The sequence below is a fragment of the Carassius carassius genome, chromosome 28 (genome assembly GCF_963082965.1).
Source record: "Carassius carassius chromosome 28, fCarCar2.1, whole genome shotgun sequence".
In the NCBI taxonomy this organism is placed as follows: domain Eukaryota; kingdom Metazoa; phylum Chordata; class Actinopteri; order Cypriniformes; family Cyprinidae; genus Carassius; species Carassius carassius.
Genome location: NC_081782.1, coordinates 7,350,509 through 7,373,718, shown reverse-complemented (window position 1 = coordinate 7,373,718; position 23,210 = coordinate 7,350,509). Strand labels below are relative to the sequence as shown.

General features: G+C 35.7%; 3 protein-coding genes across 4 annotated transcripts; 2 read left to right on the top strand and 1 right to left on the bottom strand.

The window, feature by feature from the left end:
• Nucleotides 1–828: 828 nt before the first annotated feature.
• LOC132107828 (lipolysis-stimulated lipoprotein receptor-like) lies at nt 829–10,068 on the bottom strand. 2 transcript variants are annotated; one of them, XM_059514089.1, is made up of 11 exons: nt 9,685–10,068; nt 7,908–8,234; nt 7,505–7,624; nt 6,433–6,489; nt 5,092–5,238; nt 4,274–4,471; nt 4,124–4,174; nt 3,883–4,011; nt 3,315–3,594; nt 2,776–3,235; nt 829–1,647 (listed from the first exon to the last, which is right to left on the bottom strand). In XM_059514089.1, the coding sequence occupies exons 1-11, from the start codon at nt 9,722–9,724 to the stop codon at nt 1,612–1,614; spliced, it is 1,845 nt and encodes a 614-aa protein (XP_059370072.1). In that variant the 5' UTR covers nt 9,725–10,068; the 3' UTR covers nt 829–1,611. The 2 variants fall into 2 exon arrangements, with proteins under 2 accessions (XP_059370072.1, XP_059370073.1); XM_059514090.1 differs by lacking the exon at nt 6,433–6,489 and having other exon boundaries at nt 9,685–10,067.
• Nucleotides 10,069–15,067: 4,999 nt separating this feature from the next.
• On the top strand, nt 15,068–17,975 carry LOC132108379 (transmembrane protein 106B-like). Its single transcript, XM_059515085.1, has 7 exons — nt 15,068–15,177; nt 15,749–15,941; nt 16,118–16,425; nt 16,618–16,758; nt 17,345–17,394; nt 17,492–17,545; nt 17,799–17,975. Exons 2-7 carry the CDS (start codon nt 15,761–15,763, stop codon nt 17,917–17,919), a joined length of 855 nt encoding a protein of 284 aa, XP_059371068.1. The 5' UTR covers nt 15,068–15,177; nt 15,749–15,760; the 3' UTR covers nt 17,920–17,975.
• Nucleotides 17,976–21,021: 3,046 nt separating this feature from the next.
• seraf (Schwann cell-specific EGF-like repeat autocrine factor) lies at nt 21,022–23,115 on the top strand. Its single transcript, XM_059514088.1, has 5 exons — nt 21,022–21,306; nt 21,412–21,507; nt 21,645–21,749; nt 22,538–22,633; nt 22,785–23,115. Exons 1-5 carry the CDS (start codon nt 21,084–21,086, stop codon nt 22,895–22,897), a joined length of 633 nt encoding a protein of 210 aa, XP_059370071.1. The 5' UTR covers nt 21,022–21,083; the 3' UTR covers nt 22,898–23,115.
• The last annotated feature ends 95 nt before the right edge of the window (nt 23,116–23,210 follow it).

Sequence of the window (23,210 nt, the reverse complement as noted above, 5' to 3'; positions counted from 1 at the left end):
GAACGATCATTTGATGATTTATTCTGGCCTAAATATCTTCACAAGTCCATGTTGGTTTGAAACTGCTTCTCATGTAACGCTACACTCAACCCTGCAATGTAATTGTTAGAGAAAACCATTTATTGTTTTAACAAGACCACTTAAGGGCAAAGAGATCCGTTTTTAAACAGCTGTCTGAACCGTGGGGTTCAGCTGCCCTTTTTCTGATGCTATTTCTTAAGTTGCTCTCACCTAGCTTCCTGTCTATCTGAAGGAATGACTGCTTTAAGACACCAGATGGATGAAAGCTTCGATGGCTACCTCTCTGCTGTGATCTTGGAAGGCCACCAACGTTGGATTTCAGAAACTACTTCTCATAGACCGAGGCAGTTGTTGGTCTTTCTTCTCCATCTGGGTTAGAAAATGTGTTTTTTTGTTAAACCCACCAGGCAGCACAAGATAACAAGCTAGATGTGCTGACACCTAAAAGAAAACTATTTTATATACATGTTAAGGAAATGTAAGCTTCTGGTTTGTAAAGACAGCAATGTACACCTAATGACATCTAAACAGGATGCTACAGACAGGAACATTAACTTAAACAGGAACAACTTATAACACTGAATGCATATTAATATTGTAATCATACAAATAAAATACCTCAGTGATAACGATTTAAAACAAAATCACTTGCATTTGAACTCAGTACGTCATTCTATGCCATTATTGTACAAGAATAGTAAAGTGCCCTCTAGTTATCACAATTAAAAAAAATCTAATGTAAAAAAAGAAAAAGAAAAGAAAGTTTAAGTATGTCACATTGATCCCTAACAAGAAAACAAACTTAAATACCATAGAAAAGCTTTATTGAAAATTGACATTGTGACTGTACAAAAATAGCAAAATCATAAACTACTGTATGACCAAATCTGAGATTAGAGTATTACTGTAGGTATATATATATATAAAAACTACATTACAAATTAGCACACTTAGGGGTGTTTCATACAAGTTCTTGCATTTGCAAATGTGAATAAAAAATTTAAAAGACAGCATTGTATAAATCTCTCAGTTGCAGAAACTGCATGATGCCTCAGACTACAGGAAAAATGATAGAATTTCAGTCCATACAAAGATCACTTCTTTATGTTACATTAAAATAATTAAAACTCAATACCTGAAAACTTTAAAGGCTCTATTGTTCTGTTTTTTCCAAGACACAAATAACCACCTATTAAAGTATATTAACATACAGAAGATAGATAGACATATTTGGACAGTAAAAACAACTGCTGATGCCGAGTACGACAGCAGTCATACTTTTTGAGTACTTGCTGTTAATAATGTTAATGGGAGAAACCAAACCATAAAAAGTTCATCAGTTGTTTCAAATCTGCCATTTTATATTTATAAACGAGCCTGCATTACAGTGAAATAATGTGAACTATTTGTGAATATACAATTTTTACCATTAAAATATCCCATCAAAATTCAAGACATCTGAATATAAACAAAAATACCTCTCAGTGTTCAAGCCAAAACACAAACACGCGCATAAGTGACATGAAAGGGCAGAGGAAACACACACAGCTGCATCACTGAGATACACACACATCAGTTTCCACCTGAGCATCACACCACCAGACTCTCTCTGCTCACAGCTCCATTCTAGACGGAGAAAACACAGCAGAACTTTGTATTAGTATAAAAATATAACATGACTGAATATAAAAGCATTGTATCCTCTTCTGCTGGGCTTAACTTGAAATCAAAGAAAAAACAAAAGAATTTGAAATGGAAAGATTTTTCAAAACCTATCATGACCAAGTTGTTTTTCCTGCAGGGAAATGACTATTTAAATAAAATGTTGTAGTTGGTTCTTGCCCTTCAGCTGTGAATATCTCGTGTCATTTTGGATACTGGTTTGTTAATAATATCACTGCTCCATACTATTTTTGAATATTTTAATATTCTGCATCATATTTCTTATATTTATTAATATACACAACTTATATAATTACATATATATGTTTAGATAAAGATTAGGCTACTTCACATTTTTTACTTTTCTGAAACACAACATACTGTCCCGTGATAAAACAAGGTTCAATTGCACTATAATTTAATCAATCAATCCAGTAACAATAAAACAGTTTTTTGTGTCTGTGTTGTTTATATACAATTCAGGGTTATTAAAGTTAACTAAAACTGTAGCGCATTGCGCTATCAAGCGGAAGGTTGGGGGTTCGATTCCCCGGGAACACATGATAGGTAAAAATTGATAGCCTGAATGCACTGTAAGTCGCTTTGGATAAAAGCATCTACTAAATGCATAAATTAAATTAAATTTTAATTTAATTTAAAACTGAGAAGAAAAAAAAAGTAAAACTAATTAAAATTAATATGTAAAATATAAACTATATAAACGGATTCAAAATACTAATAAAAGCTTTGATACAACCCTGATACTATTATAATATTTATTAGAAGTGGTTTTAATTTTTTTTTAGTTAACTCAAGTTTTAGTAACTGTGTTGTGTTTTTGTCATTTTAATTAGGGTTTTTTTTCAATTTGACCTTAATTCATCTTTATTTCAGGTTTAGTCATTTTTATACTTCAGCTTAAGTACTTGAATTAGCTGTCAAGACATCATTTCCTAATTTTTATTTAAAGTTAATTTTTTTCTGTCTAATATTTATACTTAATGGATTTTTAATAAGTTTAGTTTTAGTTAACATTAAAATCACTAAGAGAAACCGATTTAATAAACACTTTTGAATCTGGCTCTCTCTAACCTTTTTTAAGTTGCTCTTCTTGGACGATGCCACACTGTCACTGTCCGTAGTGTAGGGAGGGGGAATAGCTGGGAAGTTGCTATGGTTTCCATGGCGATTGGGGTTTCCGGAAGGCGGGGCGAGGGGCAGAGGTGGCGGTCCAGTGTGTTGCCCCCTGTAGCGGTCAGATCGGTCACTCTCACTGTCAAGACGCTCACGGCTGCGGCCCCTCTGCTGCTCACCAAGCTTCTTCTTTTCCATGGCTTCCCTGAGGAAGCTGTCATCGTATGCATCCCGACCACCACGGCCACGCTCCAGATCCGTCAGGTCATCACGACTACGACTGCGCCGGCCCTGGAAACCAGCCCCACGGAAGGAGTCTCCACGCCGAGGACGAGCATCAGGAGAGTAATCACGGCGCCGCCGGTCATCGAATGCACGGTCGTATCCTCGTCCACTACTGCTCCACTCGTCATCCGAACTGGACAGAGGAAAGTCATTGGTTAAAGAAGGACTTAATGCATTAATTTAGCGTGATTCAATTTCAGTCAGTCACTCACTCTCTTGTGCCGCCTCTAGCTCCACCATCTCGGCGTGCAGGCGGATAATCTCTGTAATTGCGGCCGATATCGTCCAAGTTTTCCACAGAAAGTGCACGTCCTCGAGACTCAACTCCCCGCCTGGGCTCATCCCGTCGGACATGCTGAGAGACGCTGCTGATGGTGCTCATGTTTTCATCCACATCATCATACACTGTGGTAAGCTGAGGTGGTCTGGCCCGACCGCGATTTCGAGAGTCTGGACCATCGTGGAGTGAGCTCACCTCGCTCATATTATCCACTGGAGGACAGATGAGAAAAACAGAAGAAGACTAAAAGAGTAAAAAGTTTTGATAAAATAAATCTACAAATCATCCCCCAACAAAGTTTAAATCGAGTTTAGATTTAGATAGCCTGTGGACTTTCTCACACACATAACTAGGACATTTTTGTTAATCCCTAATCCTGTCAAAATTGGTTGATTTAAATTGTTTTCATGAAGGATTCTGATCCAGGAACATGTCCTATGTAAATCATGTTAAAAACCACTTTGTTATAACCCAAAATAGTGCCCATCTCCAGAACTCACAACGACTGTATTTGCCTGGAGCATTCATTGGGCGACTGGGGTCGAGGTTGGCCAGTTCTCGCTCCATGTAGTACAGCACCCGGGTTGGGTTTCCTTCTTGGTCGGCCTGAACACGGTATCCACTACGGGCTGAAAAACATACCAACATTAGATGTCAAACAGAAGGTTTCAAAGGAATGAAATCACTTCAATATGTTATAGATGGATCAATGTAGTGACATTGTGAAGATCTCTTGCTTACTTCCTCCACCATCGTTCTCTTGCAGGAGTGGCACTTCAGATCCTTGACCAACTGTAGCGGGACGAACAAATGATCAACCAATTACATTTATTACTGTAAAAACAATGTTGTTAAATTGCTGTTCTTAAGGCAAAGAGGGGATGACTCTACCTGAGCTGGCTCCATCAAAGTCTCTGCCATATCCATTGGACAGAGGACCAGGAGCACCCATTGGCATAGGGAGCATGGGTATGCCTGGCGCAGGTCCGCCAACTCCATAAGCTGGCTGGCCGTACATGCTTGGGGCGTACAGAGTGGCTGCGTACTGACTGGGGACGCCAGACTTAACCATTTTTCCAGCCTCATATACTGCAAAGAATTTAATTTAGCACAAATAATTATTTAAAACAACACAATAACATATAAAGGCTTTTCTTTGCAAATATTCATACATTTAAAAATAATTTGATTAATTCACCATATCATGTACTTAATTACAGTAGATTATATATTTTTAATCAACTGAAAGACCTAATAAAAACACAATGAGGAATTTTGCAACAATTTTCTGGAACTCATTTTACCATGTTATTATCGTTAACGGTTACTAAAACTATTAACCATTTCTGTTAAAGCTGAAATAAAAGATAGATATCAGATGAAAAACAAACTAAGCAAAAATATGAAAGTTTACTAATAACTAGAAATAAAACTAAGCTGAAACTAAAATAAAATCTAAAAAGTAATCATAATAATAAGAACAGATTTTACAAAAATATTTGTAAACAAACTGACTAAATATTAACTAAAAAAAAATGCTAAATCAAAATATCAAAACAAAATATATTAGAATATAAATGATATGAAAATAACACTGACAACTTCATCAGTTTTTGCTGCCTTTTCATTCAGTTTGAGTTATTTACTTCCTCTCAAACGGGCCATTTCTGTCTAAAGGAGAATTGGAAGTGAAGGCAGTGTGGACTCACGTGCACGGGGACAGCAGCAGCGCTCTGGGCAGCAGGGGCATCTGACGTAACAACAGCAGGTGTGAGGGCAACACTGACACCAGCAGATACCCAACAGGAGCAACAGCAGCAGGAAGCCCAGCACCACCAACACCACTAACAACCAGTCTGGAGAAAGAGAAGAGACGAGAAAAAATTAACAGTTGGGGAAAAGAGACAAATCTCTTGCATCAGATACTAAAACAGGAGAATGAGGCCATTCTTCTGTCAGAAAAGACTAAAAATAAAAACATGGCAAAATGCAAAATTGGCTTTATAGCTGTTTCATGAGATTTTATTTCAGTTTCATCACTTATTTTGGTACTGCACACCATCCCCCATTCCTAATGCTTGGTAAAATGTCATGAGATGAGGACATTCATCTTCATGTATGCACATGTCTGTCAGTTCTGCAAGCAAAAAATAAAAAAAAAGTATATGACACACATAAAGAAAAACCAGCTGGACCGGTTGTGCCTCACGATACTCTGCCAGGGCTTGACTCCAGCATGCACCACAACAACATCCTACATGCACAGACACAACATGAGTCATGTGCAAAGGCAGATCTCAGAAACTATTCCACAATCTGATGAAGAAAACAAACCATCAAAATAAGATACATTTCTCTCTAGTTGAGATCATTTGCTCCGTTAGATGATCCATAAAATCTCAACTAAATTACAGTATTATGCAAATCTAAGTAGGCAATAATATACAGTCACTTGGCTAACTGTAAATTGCCCTACTTTTTTACTGCTTACAAATAAATAAATTAATGGATCTTTAATATTGTTTTGAGCTGAAGTTGGTTTATTATGTGAAAAGAAAGAGGTTGTGGAGTGATAACAGAGATATGAAACTGGATATGAAAAGTCTTGTCTCAAGCATTATGCAAAGATATTTAACCACAGAATGTTGCCAATAAGAATCAAGAATTCAAATAAGACCCATAATAATTAGCAACTGACATCATTCGGAGTGCACAACATAATTTGACACAAATAAAAACAAGATTATAAGCTACAGAAGAAAACTATGTTATAAAATCTCATTTTCAGTGTTTTATCAGCAAGGACACAATGACACAACATTCAGGGACACATGGGACACAATGACACAACATTGTTTGAACACACTGTTCTTCCATTCCATCAAACCTTGTTTATGGAGCAAAAAAAAAAAAGGCTTCTACTTTAAGATCTATAGTTGTTGTTTTTTCTAGTTTAAGGCTGTAATGAATAAGACCAGACTGTGGCTGGTGAAGGATTCAATTATAGCTCCAAACTCAACCAGAACACTAGAGAGAAGCATTTATTCTACCTTCCATGATCAGTAAATCAATGCCAGGCAGCAGGTCTGTAGTATTTGACTTTCTCTCTGTGAAAGAAAGACAAAGCCATAATTACTAAAAAAAGGCCTTTCGGCATCGGCCCAAGAAGAAGAAACTACCTTTAATTTAATAGACTACATCTCCTGCTACTATAATTATTACTAATTTTATTTATTAGTGCTGTCAAACGATTAAACGCAATTAATCTCATCGAAATTAAAAGTTTTTGTTTACATAACAGATGTGTGTGTACTTTGTATATTTATTATGAACATAAAAAGACACACAAACATCTATATATTTAAGAAAAAATTTATGTTTATATATTAAATATATTTATATATGATATAAATTATATAAATATATACATGTAAATATTTTCTAAATATATGCTGTATGTGTGTGCATTTATGTATACCTAATAAAATAAATACACACATATATTATGTAAACAAAAACTTATTTTGGATGCGATTAATCATTTGACAGCACTAGTATTTATCAATATATTACTGCTTTCTATGACATTAAAGAAATTGACTTGAATCCTTCACAAGCAAACAGCGATCTTCCAGGTAGAAAAAAAAACATAATAAAATAGTATAATTTACTTAAAACCTTTATGTATAATGCATTATAAAGGGTTATTAAAGGCTAAAATGCATTATAATTATTCATAATGTGCGTCAATACATTATATCTTGTTGTAAATAATTTTAAACCAAATTTAAAATGTATAGTGTAATGCATTAATGTTATAATGTATTAACTGTGGTTACAATTATTCATGAGATTATACAATGCATTACAAGGCATAATTAATATTATAAGTACTTTTAAAGTGAATTGTACATAAAGGCTTTAAGTAAAGTGTTACTAAATAACTTAATCATATCACAAACAAATAATAAACTTAAAAAAATAAAAATTCCAAGAGATCATCAAACACAGTCCTAATTCCTCACATATGCACAGACCCATCAAACATGACAAAGTAATCACACATTGAAATGTTTGGGTGTCCATCAATGCGAGTTTGTTTGTGAAAAGGTGAACACTTACCAAGCACAATGAGCTCTGTATAACACTCGCTATTCCCTACAAGGTCCTGGGATGAGATAACACTGCAGAGGTACACGCCACTGTCACCCCACGCGGTCTGAACAAAGCTAAGGTCTGCCTCTATATATTTTAGAAAACATAAAATAAGTGACATTTTACAGGTGACCATCATATCAAATCATATCATAAATGTACATATTTTAAATCTTTATGGTAGATAATATGCATCCAGGCTAAATCTAGCACAGCCTTTACAGGTGTAGTGTTGATGAAAATAAAATTCTAATAAATAAAAAAATTCATGTTGTTAGATAATATATTTAAAAAAACATGAATAAAAAAATAAAGAAAGAAAAAAAATGTAAAAAAAATTAAATACTTTTACAATGTAAAGCTAACTAACTGTTTGTTATGCTGATCTGACGGCCCTGGTACTCTTTCGCAAGTGTGACCGTTGTTTCTTTCGAAGCCACTATGCGAACGGTCCTGACGCTGTCTGCACACTCGATGTTGGGGTTGTAGTTTGGGTTAGACTGAGCGATAGCATTGTCAGCACTGCTGGGGTTTAATGCAGCTTGGATCGGGTCTCTGCAGTAGGACTTGTATTTCCAGGTGACCACTGGTGTGTTTGTAGCTGTTGTAGTGAAATCACAGCTCAGTGTGACCGGCTGGAATAATATGACCACGTATCGTGGGTTAGGGCAGATCACATTGACGGCTGTGGTGCAGCCTATGGGAGAGAAAACACATTTGAATATAACGGCATCCATAAATAAATGAACACAGGGTGATTTAAGACACTCCCAAGAACTTAGACAGGAATTAAGAATACAGTGGAGATCAAATACCATTCAGACTGGACTGAAAGTCTTTGAGGCAGTAACAAAAACACAAGGGAAAAGATTATAATAAAGCAGGTCAACCACATGGATTGTGTCAGTGAAACATTTTAGTCTTTTCAAATAATAAACTGACTTCTCTTCGGCTTAGAGCTATTGAAAGCATTTTGAATGCTCAGGAAGCAAGTAGTCCACTAGAAAAAGATCTTTCAATCACTTAAATCACTCGTTTTTCACCAGTCATGATAATTGCTGTGGTTAAATCATCATTCTAGCTGTCAAAGTCAGGTGGTCAACTGTACTTATTAAAGAGATGTTAAATGTTTAAAGCAATGTTCAATATATCATCTTCAGTAATATTTTTTATTGAATAGGAGTAATATTTTTGCAACTCAACATTGAAAAATGTGATCATTTTGGAAGGAACAGGTTTGTATATTCATTTGAACTGTATTTTTAAATTTGGTGTAAACACTTTTGAGGAAGAAAATATATTATCCTATCATAATGACTCTCTGAGGTGTTATGGGGATTATATAGGAAGTACTGCGAGATGCATATGTATATTCCTGTTGTTAGACCTGATAGGTCTGAAATAAAATGACAACCCTTAACATACAGGCCAAAGAACAATAGTCTTTCACGGAGGCTACAATTAAATCGTCTTTTCAAGCAAAACTCTTTAATAATACCTTTTAAACGGAGACAATGACAGATAGAGGGCCTCTACACGCACTCCAACCGGCCATTTTGAGCATTGTTTGGGATTACCAAGAAATGGTATACAAACTTTACACACAGGTGACATCATATTATGACGTCAGGTCGTAAGTTAGTGTTAGCTTAAAAGAGTTTATCAGAGGATGTGACTCATATACAGTACTGTATGTCTGACCGAAACCACTCGGTGTGAATATTCACCTCCCACACAATCCACTTAAGTTGCTCCCTTAACAACAAACACCAAATGCATTTAAGTAAATCCAAATAAGACAAAGTGAAACCATTGCACAACATGTGTAAAAACCTGAGGCAGGCCTATATATCAAAATGGATGTGTAATATTTTGTACTCAAATCTGATTTTTAGATTCTAGTTACATTTAAACTTGTGATTTTTTTTTGATTATGCATAAACAATTATTATTATAGCCTTTGACCACTCATTTTAGTAAATTATGTGACAAATCGTATATCTACTATAGATACGTCCATATGGCCTTCATATGGATTGTAATAAGATATAATAAGATAATCGATTGATATTTTCTATATACATACAATAAATAACGAAGAAGTGAAAACAGTACTGCATTAGCATAACAAGACGAAACGTCCCTACCTGTGAACAAGAGGAAGGTGAAGATTATACCCAGCGACATATTTTCTAAAAACCTTTTAAAACATATGAGCTTTAAAAACGTTAATTTCCTCAAAGGTATGTAAAGGACGTCCGAGCAAGTGTCGACAAAGCAGCTGTATTTTCTCAGGCAGGTGCGTCCTCCATTTCCTTCTGCAATGAGGTATGAAAGTGTAACCCGAAACTCAGGTGAGATCGGCGGGACCACCACAAGCAAAAAGCGTGTAAATTCCTAGGGCACCAAAAGAGAACAATACTTTGTGTGTTTAAAAATATGGACTCTTATACATTTCTTTTACTTCTTGAACAATAATACACGATATTGTGGAACAGTATTCATTGGCTGCACTGCCGGTTTGACGAGATTAACCCAAAACGTTTATTAGTACAACGCCCTGCAATCCACCTTGGGCGAGAGAAATGGTTTAGTCCACTGCCAATATCTGAATCTGAAGGCCGGGTTAATGATCGCCAAGATTACATGTTGTGGTTTTAACTAGAACTGCATTGATAATTCCCACGTTTTTGCCCAGTAACCTATTTAGATTCTCAAATATAATTTAATAATTTCTCGGTTAACAGTTAAAGTTTTTTTGTTAGTCAAACAAAAGTGCTTATTAGCCATGTGTCTATACATGGATTTCTCGGCGACGTCATCACTGCTTGCGCACGCAACCAAGAGGCAAAAGACCCGCGCTCTTCTTACCGGAGTAAATGGTTTAACTGTTAGGTGGTGGTGTTGTCGCTAGTCAAAATGCCAAGGAGTTGTTGCGTTGTCAATTGTACCCAGCCAGTGCTGGGTGTCAGATGTTCAACGTGCCTAGGGGGAAGCATGGTTTTGCAAAAAAACCGGCGGAGGTTATGGCTTCAAGCCATAAGAAGGGCAGATTGGGGTCCGGATGTTATATTAACAGAGGTTGGTAGAGTTCCCAAAAACTGTACTCAAGTAAAAGTACTTTTAGAAATATTTACTCAAGTAAAAGTAAAAGTACTAGTCTTGAATAGTTACTTGAGTAAGAGTAAAAGAGTATCGGATAAAAAATCTACTCAAGTAGTTAGTTACTAGTTACTTTGGGTCATATATACTGAGCCTATTTTTATTTAGATATATAGATAAAATGTATGTAATGTATGTGTGCGTGTATAAATGTATATATTTCATCAGCCTTTACTCCGATTTATGTAATTTATTATAAAACCCTGTCTGTTTACTTAAGTAACAGATATAGGTGTCATGCCATAACATATTTTTAATACGACTGACTTTATATTAAATGTGAATTTAATATTGAAAGTTAATGTGATATAAATATTGCTACTTTTCATTGTTCAGAAAGAGAGCAAATAACATTTACATTATTAAAGATCATTTTCACTGACAGTCTAGATTTCAATCACTCTCAGAAACTCCCATTAATATCACTGAAACTGTTAACACTGTGAAATCTATATCTTAATTAAAGATTCGTACACACATCTGCACTTTGTTGTTTCTGACGAGAGAATTCACCAGAAAGAGGTATTCAGTCAGTGAGCGAGTGAAGGAAGCACCGGCATTTCAGCGATGACTCATTGGAACACCTCTGATTGGCCAATGCTTTAATAAGCTCAAAAGAAACATGTGTGATTGGTTATAATGCGCACTGCTGTAAAAACACATCTATCTCTGGCTAAGCGCCAGCAAGCGAACACAGATCTGAATTTAGAGCTGATGATATGACTTGCTGAACGTACTCGCACCGGTGTGATTGTATTAAAATTAATAAAATCTTAAACGGCTATTTTTTGTCTTTTGGAAGCTGCATTCAACTTGACTCCTCTCTGTTATAAGCCACACACGTACAACAAACTAATGTCACAGTGGTATCGTAATCGAATGTAGCCCAAGTTATTACCTGTTAAACAGTAGACAGCACACGCGGTGTTCATCTAATAAGGATCTCCATCGCTAGCAAATAATAGCCTTTGCAGATTTCAATTCAGTGCAGTTCCAGCCACGTTTTCAACGCTCTTTCTGTTCTTAAACGTTACAGCTCCGAGTGAACCACTTCAGACGCTCAGCGCGTGCGGCAGGGAACTGAACGACTCATTCAAACTGATTCATGAACCAATTCACTCGTTTGCCAATTGGTTTGATCAAGCCTTTGAACAGAATTGACTCAAAAGAACGAATCATTCGCGAATGGGCATCGCTCATTTCCCAGAGAAAAGTAGACGGCGCGTTTGGAATAAACTGAAGCATTTATAACATTTATTGCATTAGGATAAAGTAACGAGAGGAGCGTCGCCCACAGTAACGAAGTAAAAGTACAGATTTTTCCCAAAAAATTTACTCAAGTAAGAGTATAAAGTTCCCATCTTTAAATATACTCCGAAAAGTATTAGTTACCCCAAAAAATTACTCAAGTAAATGTAACGAAGTAAATGTAACTCGTTACTACCCACCTCTGTATATTAATAATATATTAATATGAAACACAAACAAACAGATCCAACTCTGAAATTGCAATTTATTATTGAGTCAACAAGAAATTACAAACAATGTGAAATCTACGGTAATTACAATGTTCTTTTACTGAACTCTGCATAACAGATAGCGGTTTTCTGCCTCCTGGATGCGCGCGCATCCGGTATTGTTTGTATACAAGAAACCCGTGTAAACGCTGATCCTCTTCAGTTTCATGATGATCACACGTCATGTTAATTAAAAAAAAGAAAGAAAAAAATCGATAATATCGAAAAAAATCTAATCAACAGTTGTATATTTGAAAAATAAGAAAGCTTATTTGTGCCTTTATTTATAAACATTTTATTTAGGGCTGTCAGTCAATTAAAAATTGTAATCTACACTGAACAAAATTATAAACGCAACACTTTTTTTGCCCCCATATTTCGTGAGCTGAACTCAAAGATCACTGGTGTGACCACCATTTGCCACACGCAGTGCAACAGATCTCCTTCACATAGAGTTGATCAGGTTGTTGATTGTGGCCTATGGGATGTTGGTCCACTCCTCTTCAATGGCTGTGCGAAGTTGCTGGATATTGGCAAGAACTGGAACACGCTGTCATATACGCTGATCCAGAGCATCCCAAACATGCTCAATCTGTGTTATATACGGTGACTATGCTGGCCATGTAAGAACTGGGATGTTTTCAACTTCCAGGAGTTGTGTACAGATCCTTGCAACATGGGGCTGTGCATTATCATGCTGCAACATGAGGAGATGGTCGTGGATGAATGGCACAGCAACGGACCTCAGGATCTTATCACGGTATCTCTGTGCATTCAAAATGCTATCAATAAAATGCACCTGTGTTCGTTGTCCATTACATATGCCTGCCCAAACCATAACCCCACTGCCACCATGGACCACTCGATCCACAACGTTGACTTCAGCAAACCGCTCACCCACACAACACCATACACGCTGTCTGCCATCTACCCTGTACAGTGAAAACTAAGATTCATCCATGAAGAGAACACTTCTCCAAAGTGCCAGATGCCATCGAATGTGAGCATTTGCCCGCTCAAGTCAGTTACGACGACGAACTGCAGTCAGGTCGAGACCCTGATGAGGACGACAAGCATGCAGATGAGCTTCCCTGAGATGGTTTCTGATAGTTTGTGCAGACATACTTTGGCTATTCAAACTGATTGTTACAGCACCTGTCCAGGTGGCTGGTCTCAGACAATCTTGGAGGTGAAGATGCTGGATGTTGAGGTCCTGGGCTGGTGTGGTTACACATGGTCTGTGGTTGTGAGGCTGGTTGAATGTACTTCCAAATTCTCTGATACGCCTTTGGAGATGGCTTATGGTAGAGAAATGAACATTCAATTCATGGTCAACAGCTCTGGTGGAAATTTCCTCCAGTCAGCATGCCAATTGCACGCTTCCTCAAAATTTGTGACATCTGTGGCATTGTGCTGTGTAATAAAACTGCACATTTTAGAGTGGCCTTTTATTGTGGCCAGCCTAAGGCACACCTGTGCAATTATTATGCTGTCTAATCAGCATCTTGATATGCCACACCTGTGGGCTGGATGGATTATCTCGGCAAAGGAGAAGTGCTCACTAACACAGATTTAGACAGATTTGTGAACAATATTTAAGAGAAATAGGCTTTTTGTGTACATAGAAAAAGTCTTAGATCTTTGTGATCAGCTCATGAAAAATGGGGTCAAAAACAAAAGTGTTGCGTTTATCATTTTGTTCAGGGTAATTAATTACATGGTGCGGTGGGTAATTTATCTAATAAAAAAACTAAATTTGGCTGTGAAAATGCCCACAATAGATTATTTAAAGCTATTATTGTGTTAAAAGACAAAGTAGCTTAAGAAATAAATATTTTGATTCAATATAAAATATTCGTGACAAAAAAAATAAACACTCATTTGATATTGCTCTCACTGCTTGTGTGATATCATTATCATGTGATATGAGACAAAAACTCATACATTATCTTGAATTTATGGCCATAACTGCATTTATAGAGTTGCCCTGCTTCATAGTTGTCAACCATATCTATGTTGTCAACAGTCAACTGTATCAAATATATGATGACGTACAGGCTGGGGGCGGGGCCAGCGCGTTAACTGCGTTAAAATTATTTTCATTGCGTTATTTTTCGCTAACTAATTAATTAAATTAATGCTTTAAACGTGTATATAATACATTTGTAAATGATACATTTCCTCTGTTCCGTGTGTGTATACTATGTCGCATTTTTGATGGTTTGACAGCTATCATGAAACATCAGGAAATCAATTTGAGAAGTGTTAACCACAAGCCTACTTGGTGGTTGAGCACTCATTTTGATTGCACAAACGATTCATGAGTCATATAATTAAATGCTTTTTCTTTATATCGAAAAAGCACATCTGTGCTGTTTCTTTCTGCCTGTCCAACCAAATGTTTCCTTTCCTGTTTTAGCATATTTGATAAAAGCTATCAATCATTATGCTTGTATGTAGATTAAGTAAACAGATACACATTTATGCTTCTCTTGCAGACACGCCTCGCCTCCCCACATGCAATGGATAAGTGATCTCCTTAGTTGCTTTGGTATATTAATTATTTTTCTTTTAATATGCAGTGTTTTCATTTTTAGATCTAATCATGAGCATATCTAGCGCATCGCGAAAAACAACAGTTTTAGACCAAATAAAGGAAATTACACCCAAAGAAAAACATTGTACTTTCACAGCACACACGGCCTTGAGACTTGATCGGCAACTATAAACAGAAGGGCGGGGCTTAGTTGCAAATCCCGCCTTCTCCAATATGATTGGCCTGTAACAGTGTCACTTGTAGGTATCGTCCAATCGCACAAAGACCACAATGTACCGTCATGTCACTTATTAATGCAGGAGGCGGAGCTTCTGATGCAACAGAACATTCGTGTCTGAGCGGAGTAAAGACGCTATATCGACTGTAATATTATACAAACAGAAGGCAGGACCCTTCAAAATAAGGTAAAAATACACAGACTCATATACTATCCACTGTATATTCATATCGAACTTTAAATTAAGAATCATTATGTATGGTGCTTGACCTGTTTTTAGGCCCGTTTGCTCTTACATCACCATCCTCTTTCGTAGCGTGCGTGTTAATAACACATTTTAAATGCATCGATCTAAATGCGTTAATACGAAACCAAGTAAATGCATTTTAATTATGCATTGCTATACATTATCAATATTGAGCCCTATCAAGAACACGAGATCGCCGGCCGTACACTGTGTTCTCATATCACCTGTTATTATTTGCATCGGTTTACCATCAAACATTAAGCAGGTTTCATGATTGAAGGATACAAAAAATATATTTTTTAGTTGTTGAAAGCCAGAATATGTTGTTTAGGCCTACATAATGTGACATAATTGATATTTTTATAGACAGAATAACATTATAAAACAGCCAACAGTTTCATACTTTTGTCATTTGGAAGATATATGCCCATGTTCACCACAGCATATGTATGATCTTTTATGACTCGCACTTTAATGCACTAAATTTCACCCACGATTTCTTTCTTTGAAGGCCAGCCCAACCATGGGGAAGTCTCTGTTTTCTTTGCCAAAGCAAAAAGAGGACCAGGAGAACCTGACCGAAAACACAGAGTCTCACACTGAGGACGATAAACATGATGTGTCACAGTTTCCATATGTTGAATTCACTGGCAGAGACAGCATCACCTGTCCTACTTGTCAAGGGACGGGGAGGATACCTAGAGGTGAGAACGCATCCATCGATCTCCATTTACCCACCCATTACTTTATACCACTCAATGTAATATGAACATGCTGCAACTAAATGTTTAACATGAATAAATAGTTCTTAAACTTGTGGTATCAACAAAATGCTTGAATAAATCATTATATGCACTTCCTATCTTTGACTTTCTAACAGACCAAGAAAACCAGCTAGTTGCTTTGATACCGTACAGTGACCAGAGGCTGAAGCCAAGACGAACGCAAGTTAATTTCAATATCCGATTCAAATCAGCACTGGATACTATATATTTTATGACTGACTGTATATTCTTGCACTATTACAGGACATTGTACGTGTCTTTATCAGTCTTTCTGTGTCTGCTACTCTCTGGTTTGGCTGTGTTCTTCCTGTTCCCTCGGACTATTGACGTCTCTTATGTTGGGGTGAAGTCAGCCTATGTCACATACAATCGAGACCAGCGGATAATATACATAAATCTCACGGTAATATCTATAGCAAAGCCTTTTAAGTAGTATTTCAGGCTTGTTAACCAATGTTTGATTTGTGGTTCTATTCTTTGTGTACTTGATCAGATGGGACTTTTGGCAAAGTCAGAGTGTTTTTTTTTTTTTGTTAATTTTGTTGCCATGTTTTTATTCAGCTGTATTAAATAAGAGTATTTTTGTCTTTCTCAGAATACTCTGAACATCACCAACAATAATTACTACCCAGTGCGCGTGGCCAACATCACAGCACAGGTGCAGTTCTACAAGACTGTGATTGGAAAGGCCGTCGTCAGTAATGTCACCAGTATCACCCCTCTGGATCTGCGTCAGGTCCGTGTTAATTTATCCAAATAAATTTCATAATTAAGAATAATTTTAATATATAATAATATTTTATAATAATTTTAAATAATTTTCCATACTGTGCATAAATTATTATTTTTTAAATATAATTTATACATATTTTAAATGAAATATTTGGCGTTTATAGCTTTAATGTTTCATTATAAACCCAAAATATTTTTTATTTATTATCTGCACAATGTTAACTTTGTATTAATTGTATAATTAATAATTGAATATTATTCAAATTATTTTTTTGCATTAAAAGTAACATTTGCTAAAGTATGCTGCTCTAAAAATTATAAAAAATATATTGTAAAAGTGTATAATACAATTGTACTACTACAAAAGCTTTTTCATAATTTTAATTAAATGCCTTACTGTTTCAAGCCTAAATTTAATCACAGAGCAGTTAAAGCCACATTTTAATATAACAGAAATAAATAAGTGACCTGTATCCTCCCAATAAAGGCTGTGTATGATTTAGTCACATGACTTTGTAATTGGAGTTCTTCTCCGTATGTGTAATTACTTTTGATAACAACTGTTATCAATGTCAATGTTTTATTTATAGGTCGATTTCACTGTTCCCACCATCATAGCAAATGAGATGAACTACATATTGTGAGTATTTGTTAGTAGGGCCTTACATTATAATAAAATCTTCTTACTGATAGTGTTTTAGAATGAGTGTGATGATTACCTGACTCTGTTTTTACAGTGACTACTGTACCATGCCATCAATTAAAGTGCATAACATTGTCGTCATGATGCAGTAAGCATTCTTTAAATGAAAATCTGACTCCTTTTAAGAATCATTGTTCAAAGAGTTTATGTAAACGAACAGACTGAAAAAAGCTGTTTTTGTTTTTAGAAACATTTTTCTGTATAAATTCTTTGTTACTGTATTCAGTGTTTCTCAGTTGAAAAGAATTGTAGATCTTTATTAGATAAAATAATCATCAATCAAAATATTATATGAGAAATGAATATGATATTTGAATGATACTATGTTCTCTTCTCTCCAGGATGACTGTAACTGTCATGTACTTTGGCCACGCTGAGCAGGTGTCTCAGGAGAAGTACCTGTACGTTGACTGTGGATCAAACACCACATCTTCACACGGACACAAGAGTGTGATACAGTGATGTCCCTCACGTTCCCATGTGGTGAAACAAAAACCTGTTCTGAGTCTGTACTGTAGGGAGAACACGTCAGGACTGAGCAGCAACTTTCAGCCAGAGCGCTCATGTCTTTCTACTCCATTATTATAAATTCTTTAGCACAGCACTGGAGGTTTTGCTTGGATAGACAGGAGCACTTTAGTATATTTTGGGAGAAGGGATGACAGCAGCAGAATATTTTACATAGAGCTGCAAATACTCAAACCACTTTCACTACTCCATTACAATTTTACTTTCTACTGTGCATTTGTTTTGTGATGTTAAACAGTGTCCTGCAATTTCCATTAGATCATGCTCATTTTATTGTTATTTAGCTCTTTGCAGAGCAGGTTCTCTTTAGTTTTTTTGTGTATGGTCTTAACATATCAGCATGCCAGCTTTCAGAAGTTCATGAGTTAATGAGAATATGGTATTAATCCACATTTTGGATTTTTTAAAAAAAAATGTGTGTGTGTGTATATATATAATATATATATAAACACAGACACGCACATTTTATATATATATATATATATATATATATATATATAATAAAAAATCCACAATTTCTGTCCAAAGGGAAATCTAGATTGAAGGACTAAACTAATTTTGAAAAAAAAAAAAAAATGAAGTGGGCCGTTCTGAGGCCAATGCAAAGTTGAAAATCAAACAGGTGTCATCATAAAATATATTGAAATATAAATAATCTAAAGTTACCACACAAGGAATACCATATTTATTAAGAAAAAAAAGAAAGGAAAAAGAAGGAAGGTTATTTATTTTGTATTATAAAAATGGACTTTTGTTAATTGTTCTTAAATCATTTCTTCGGTCACATTTTAGTCAAATTCTACCATCATTTTTCTTCTTTTTGGTGTTGATGTAGATTATTGATAACTTAGATGTTTCTCGTTCACATTTGCTTATCTTGTTTTGTTGGAATGGCACTTTTACATCAAAACCGTTTTTAAATTGTGTTTATTTAAATGTTATCTTAGGGAAATCAATAAATTACATTCCTTCGATGAACTCGTGTCCAAATATATTTTGTTCCCTAAACAGATTGTTGGCATTTAGGCACACTGCAAAGATCACAATTTATATATATATATATATATATATATATATATATATATACACACACACACACACACATACATACATACATATAAAAATCACATTACAGTATTGTTCATGTTGGGGTATGTCATATTAGTAAGGACTGAATAAATACAAGGAAAAGTCTACTTAACCTGATTACTTTGTGGGTTAGCCTGAAATAACACATTTTTGTGAATCTTTTTATTAGTAATATAGTCAAGTCTCTCATACTTTGTCAAACTAAAACAACCCAAATGTTAATTTTGGAGAGAAAAGTAAAGAACGTGCGGTTGCTGCCATAATCCACAAGATGGCGCATTCAAGATATGGTACTTCAATACAGGAATAGACCGTGACGTAGAAAACCATCGAGAGATTTTAGGTTGAAATAATATCTACTAAAGCTTAGTAGTGTACTATATATATATATATATGGGTGATAAAAAAGACATTTAACCATTAATATTGGGCTGTGCATCGCCCTGTGGCGGTCCACCGAAGACTGGAGCAGTTTAGGCTGTGGCCCTTTTCCATCTTAGTCGTGTAAATATTGTTTCTTTGAACTTCATAAGTATCCTTGTAATAAGCTGAAGTGTTCAGGTACAAATTGTATGCATTTGTGTTCTCAGTGTACTGTGCGTATGTGCAGTGTTTACATTTTCTTCTGAATGAAAAACGTTTCTGCACATCTGTTGGTGTCATTAAAGTTCCTGCTCACTTCCTCTCATGTTCCAGAACAGCAGCTCCTTCTGGTTCCACTTTAATGGGCCTCTGAAACAAAGAGAGCATGTGGTGTTTCTTCATGCCTTGAGTTGATTTACCATGAATGAACCACCAATTTACAACCACCGAACCACCGAGTTACAATATACCCTGTCCCTTACAGAACAGTCTGTAAGTTTGACATTCATCATATAGAGTCAGTCTTGCCAACAAAGCATTTAACAGTGATGTCTAAAAACAACAAATAAGCAGAGATCTAAAATTTAGCAAGGTTCAATTTTATTTCATACATACAAGTAATTGAGAGAGTGCAATATGTTTGCTGTGTTCTGAAAACTTGGAGCTGGAGATTCATTGAGGAGGAGGGAAATTCTCAGGACATCTGCAGAATCCATTTCCTGGGATCAGCAGAGTGAATGAAATATATGAGAGGAGAGTTCTTATAAACAACATTAACATAGACGTAAGAAAAACGCAGCTGTAATTTTAATGTTCTGTTTTCTTCTTTTTGCTGATATTGTTCTCTTTTCTACAGTTGCTCCAATATTTTGTGACTTAATTGCTTGTTTTATATAAACAGTGTAATTAATTTTTTGATAGAAATTAATTTTATTCAAGGATGCAATAAATTGATCAACAGCATCTTACAAAAGATTTTGATTTCAGATATACGCTGTTCTTTAAAACCTATTTATCCTGAAATTTTTTTAGCTTTGCCTTCACATGAATGAATGCAATTTTAAAATGTATTCAAATAAATTTAAATTGTAATAATATTTCACAATATTACTGTTTTTCTGTACTTTTGATCAAATAAATGCAGCCTTGCTAAGTATAAGTGACATCTTTCAAAGATATAAAAAAAATGACTCTAAACATAACGCCAATGTAATTAGATAAATATTTTAGATATAGCTACTGATATGTGGCATATGAAAAAAAATGCTGAAAATAGTAATTTTATCAATAAGAAAAACAGGTTTTGTGAATTATTTCAGTCGAAGTATTTGATTACCCCATTTTTCTTTGAAATAATGTAATTGGTGTCAGAACACCTTTTGGGACCACTTGTTAATGAAGTTTCTGACGTTTCTCACGAAAGACATAAACCACAGACAACCATACACACTCGTCTAAACACACACTCTGAGCTTGTCTGTCTCTCAACCCTGTCTCACACATTCCTCAGTTAGTACTTTTCCAGCTGTGGCTCCCTGCAGTACCATGTCTGTCCAGCAGACAATCACAGTGCAGTATGCTGTCCAAACATACATTCACCAGCACTCTCAGTCCTTCTGGATCCTTGTAAGAGTGTGGATGTGAAAATGGCAGTGCTTTGCTGTACGTCCATGCAGCTCTTGCTGGTGGCACTGGCCGTTCTGGCTGGGATCTGTCTGGGAGGGTCCGACGGGCCCCGTGGAGTGGCTCTTCCTTTTGTCTTTGACCCCAAAGCGACGTGCGACCCACCTTGCAAACATGCTGGGATTTGCATCCGAAACAACAGCTGCTTCTGCTCAAGAGGATATGAGGGAGAAACCTGCCAATATGGTGAGGTTTCAAGATACTTGACTTTAATGTATGTGTGTGTGTGTAAAACTTGTGTTTTATATATTAAATTGGCCAAAACTCAAATGATTTGCATGCTGATTTCAGCAAACTGTTATCCAAAGTGTAAAAACGGCGGAGAGTGCCTTCGACCTGGAAAATGCAGATGCCCTTCAGGATTTGGAGGAAAATACTGTCACAAAGGTAACTGTAAATTCATTTACATTAAATTTTTAATAGTTGTTGACAAGTTAAACACTAAAAAAATTAATAAACAAGGTCACAAATAAGCTACAGAGCTTTTATCTTATGTGGACGTGTTGTCTGCGTGTGTTTGTCAGTGGTTTGTGATGGTGGCTGTTGGAACGGTGGTGAGTGTATTGCTGTGAATGGAGAAGCAAAATGCATCTGTCCCTCCAGCTGGACTGGCTCCAGATGCCAAGACGGTATGTTGATCCCATATTGTGTTATTTACATTTCACAAATCCATAATGTCAGCTGTTGCACTGAGACAGGTGACTCGATCTCCACAATATGAAAGCTGAAGAATATAGTGATATCAAAGCATTTTTATGATATGTAACTTTAAAAATTGCGACTAAAACGTGGCAAATGTTCAAAATAAACAGAATGATCATATATTTGGTCCTGACATTATTGGGCAGTCAGTGTTTCTGTTCAACAGACTTAAGAGCTCAAAAACTCACTAATATAGCAAATTTGTTTTACTTTAGCCTACTTTTTGTCCCTCACGTATTGTCGCTTTCACCTAATAATTAAATCTGTGACGTGAACGTGTATATATATATATATATATATATATATATATATATATATATATATATATATATATATATATTAAGCTGAAATAATACAATTGCAAAAAAAAAAAAAAAAGAAATATTAGAAATATTAAAAAGGTAATTCAAAATATTAATAAATACAATAAAAGTATATAAATGCTAAAATCACACTGCAAGTAGATCTGTCTTTCCCCTTGCGTAACTTAATGTGTTCTATATGATAAAGTGATATTAAAGAATAATACAACCAGTTAATTTAAAGAATATTGAAATGACTTGTCTAAGTACTTTTATATATACAATATACTTGAAAAAACCACATGAATGTGTTTTAAAGTTATCTTTCATGAGTTAATTATCATTTACATGTGGCGGATGTTAGTGTGGTGATGTCTGGGTCACATGTTGATCATTTGTCTCTGTTTCTGTAGCGATCTGTCCACAGGGATGCAGGAACGGGGGCAGCTGTGTGGCTCCTGGAATCTGCAGCTGTCCAGAAGGATGGATAGGTGGAGCCTGCCACACAGGTGCGTGACCACACAGAATTATGAACGAAACTGTTCAGATGCTCTAGAATTACATTTCTGTTGTGCAGTTACTATCAACACGTTATTTAAATGGTACACACTTGAGTTTACTCGATTTTAAAAATGAAAGCATTTATCTCTTTGTCTGCAGCTGTGTGTAAAAAGCCGTGTGTGAATGGGGGGAAGTGTGTGTCTCCTAACACCTGTCGCTGTCGAGCTCCGTTCTCAGGCCCGCAGTGTGAAGAGAGGAAGAAGCTCTACTGATGTCAGAACATTCTGACCTCTGACCTCCACAGTCCCTTAAATTGGTGCTAAAGTTACGTGTTTGTTTGTTGAACCCTAACTGAACATGTGAGGAGTGTGATGTGTTTTCTACATTAACATTGTACATGACATTATGACTATTACACAGTGTGTTTAGAATAACTGTTGAATATTCTTTAGAATCCAATACAACTAATTAAATAAAGTTCAAATTAAAATTCTGTGTGCGTGTAAACTTTTTAAAAAGCAGAAATGTGTCTGTGACCCTTTTTTGTTTTTGACCACTACTTTTTACTGGGAAATGACACTTTTT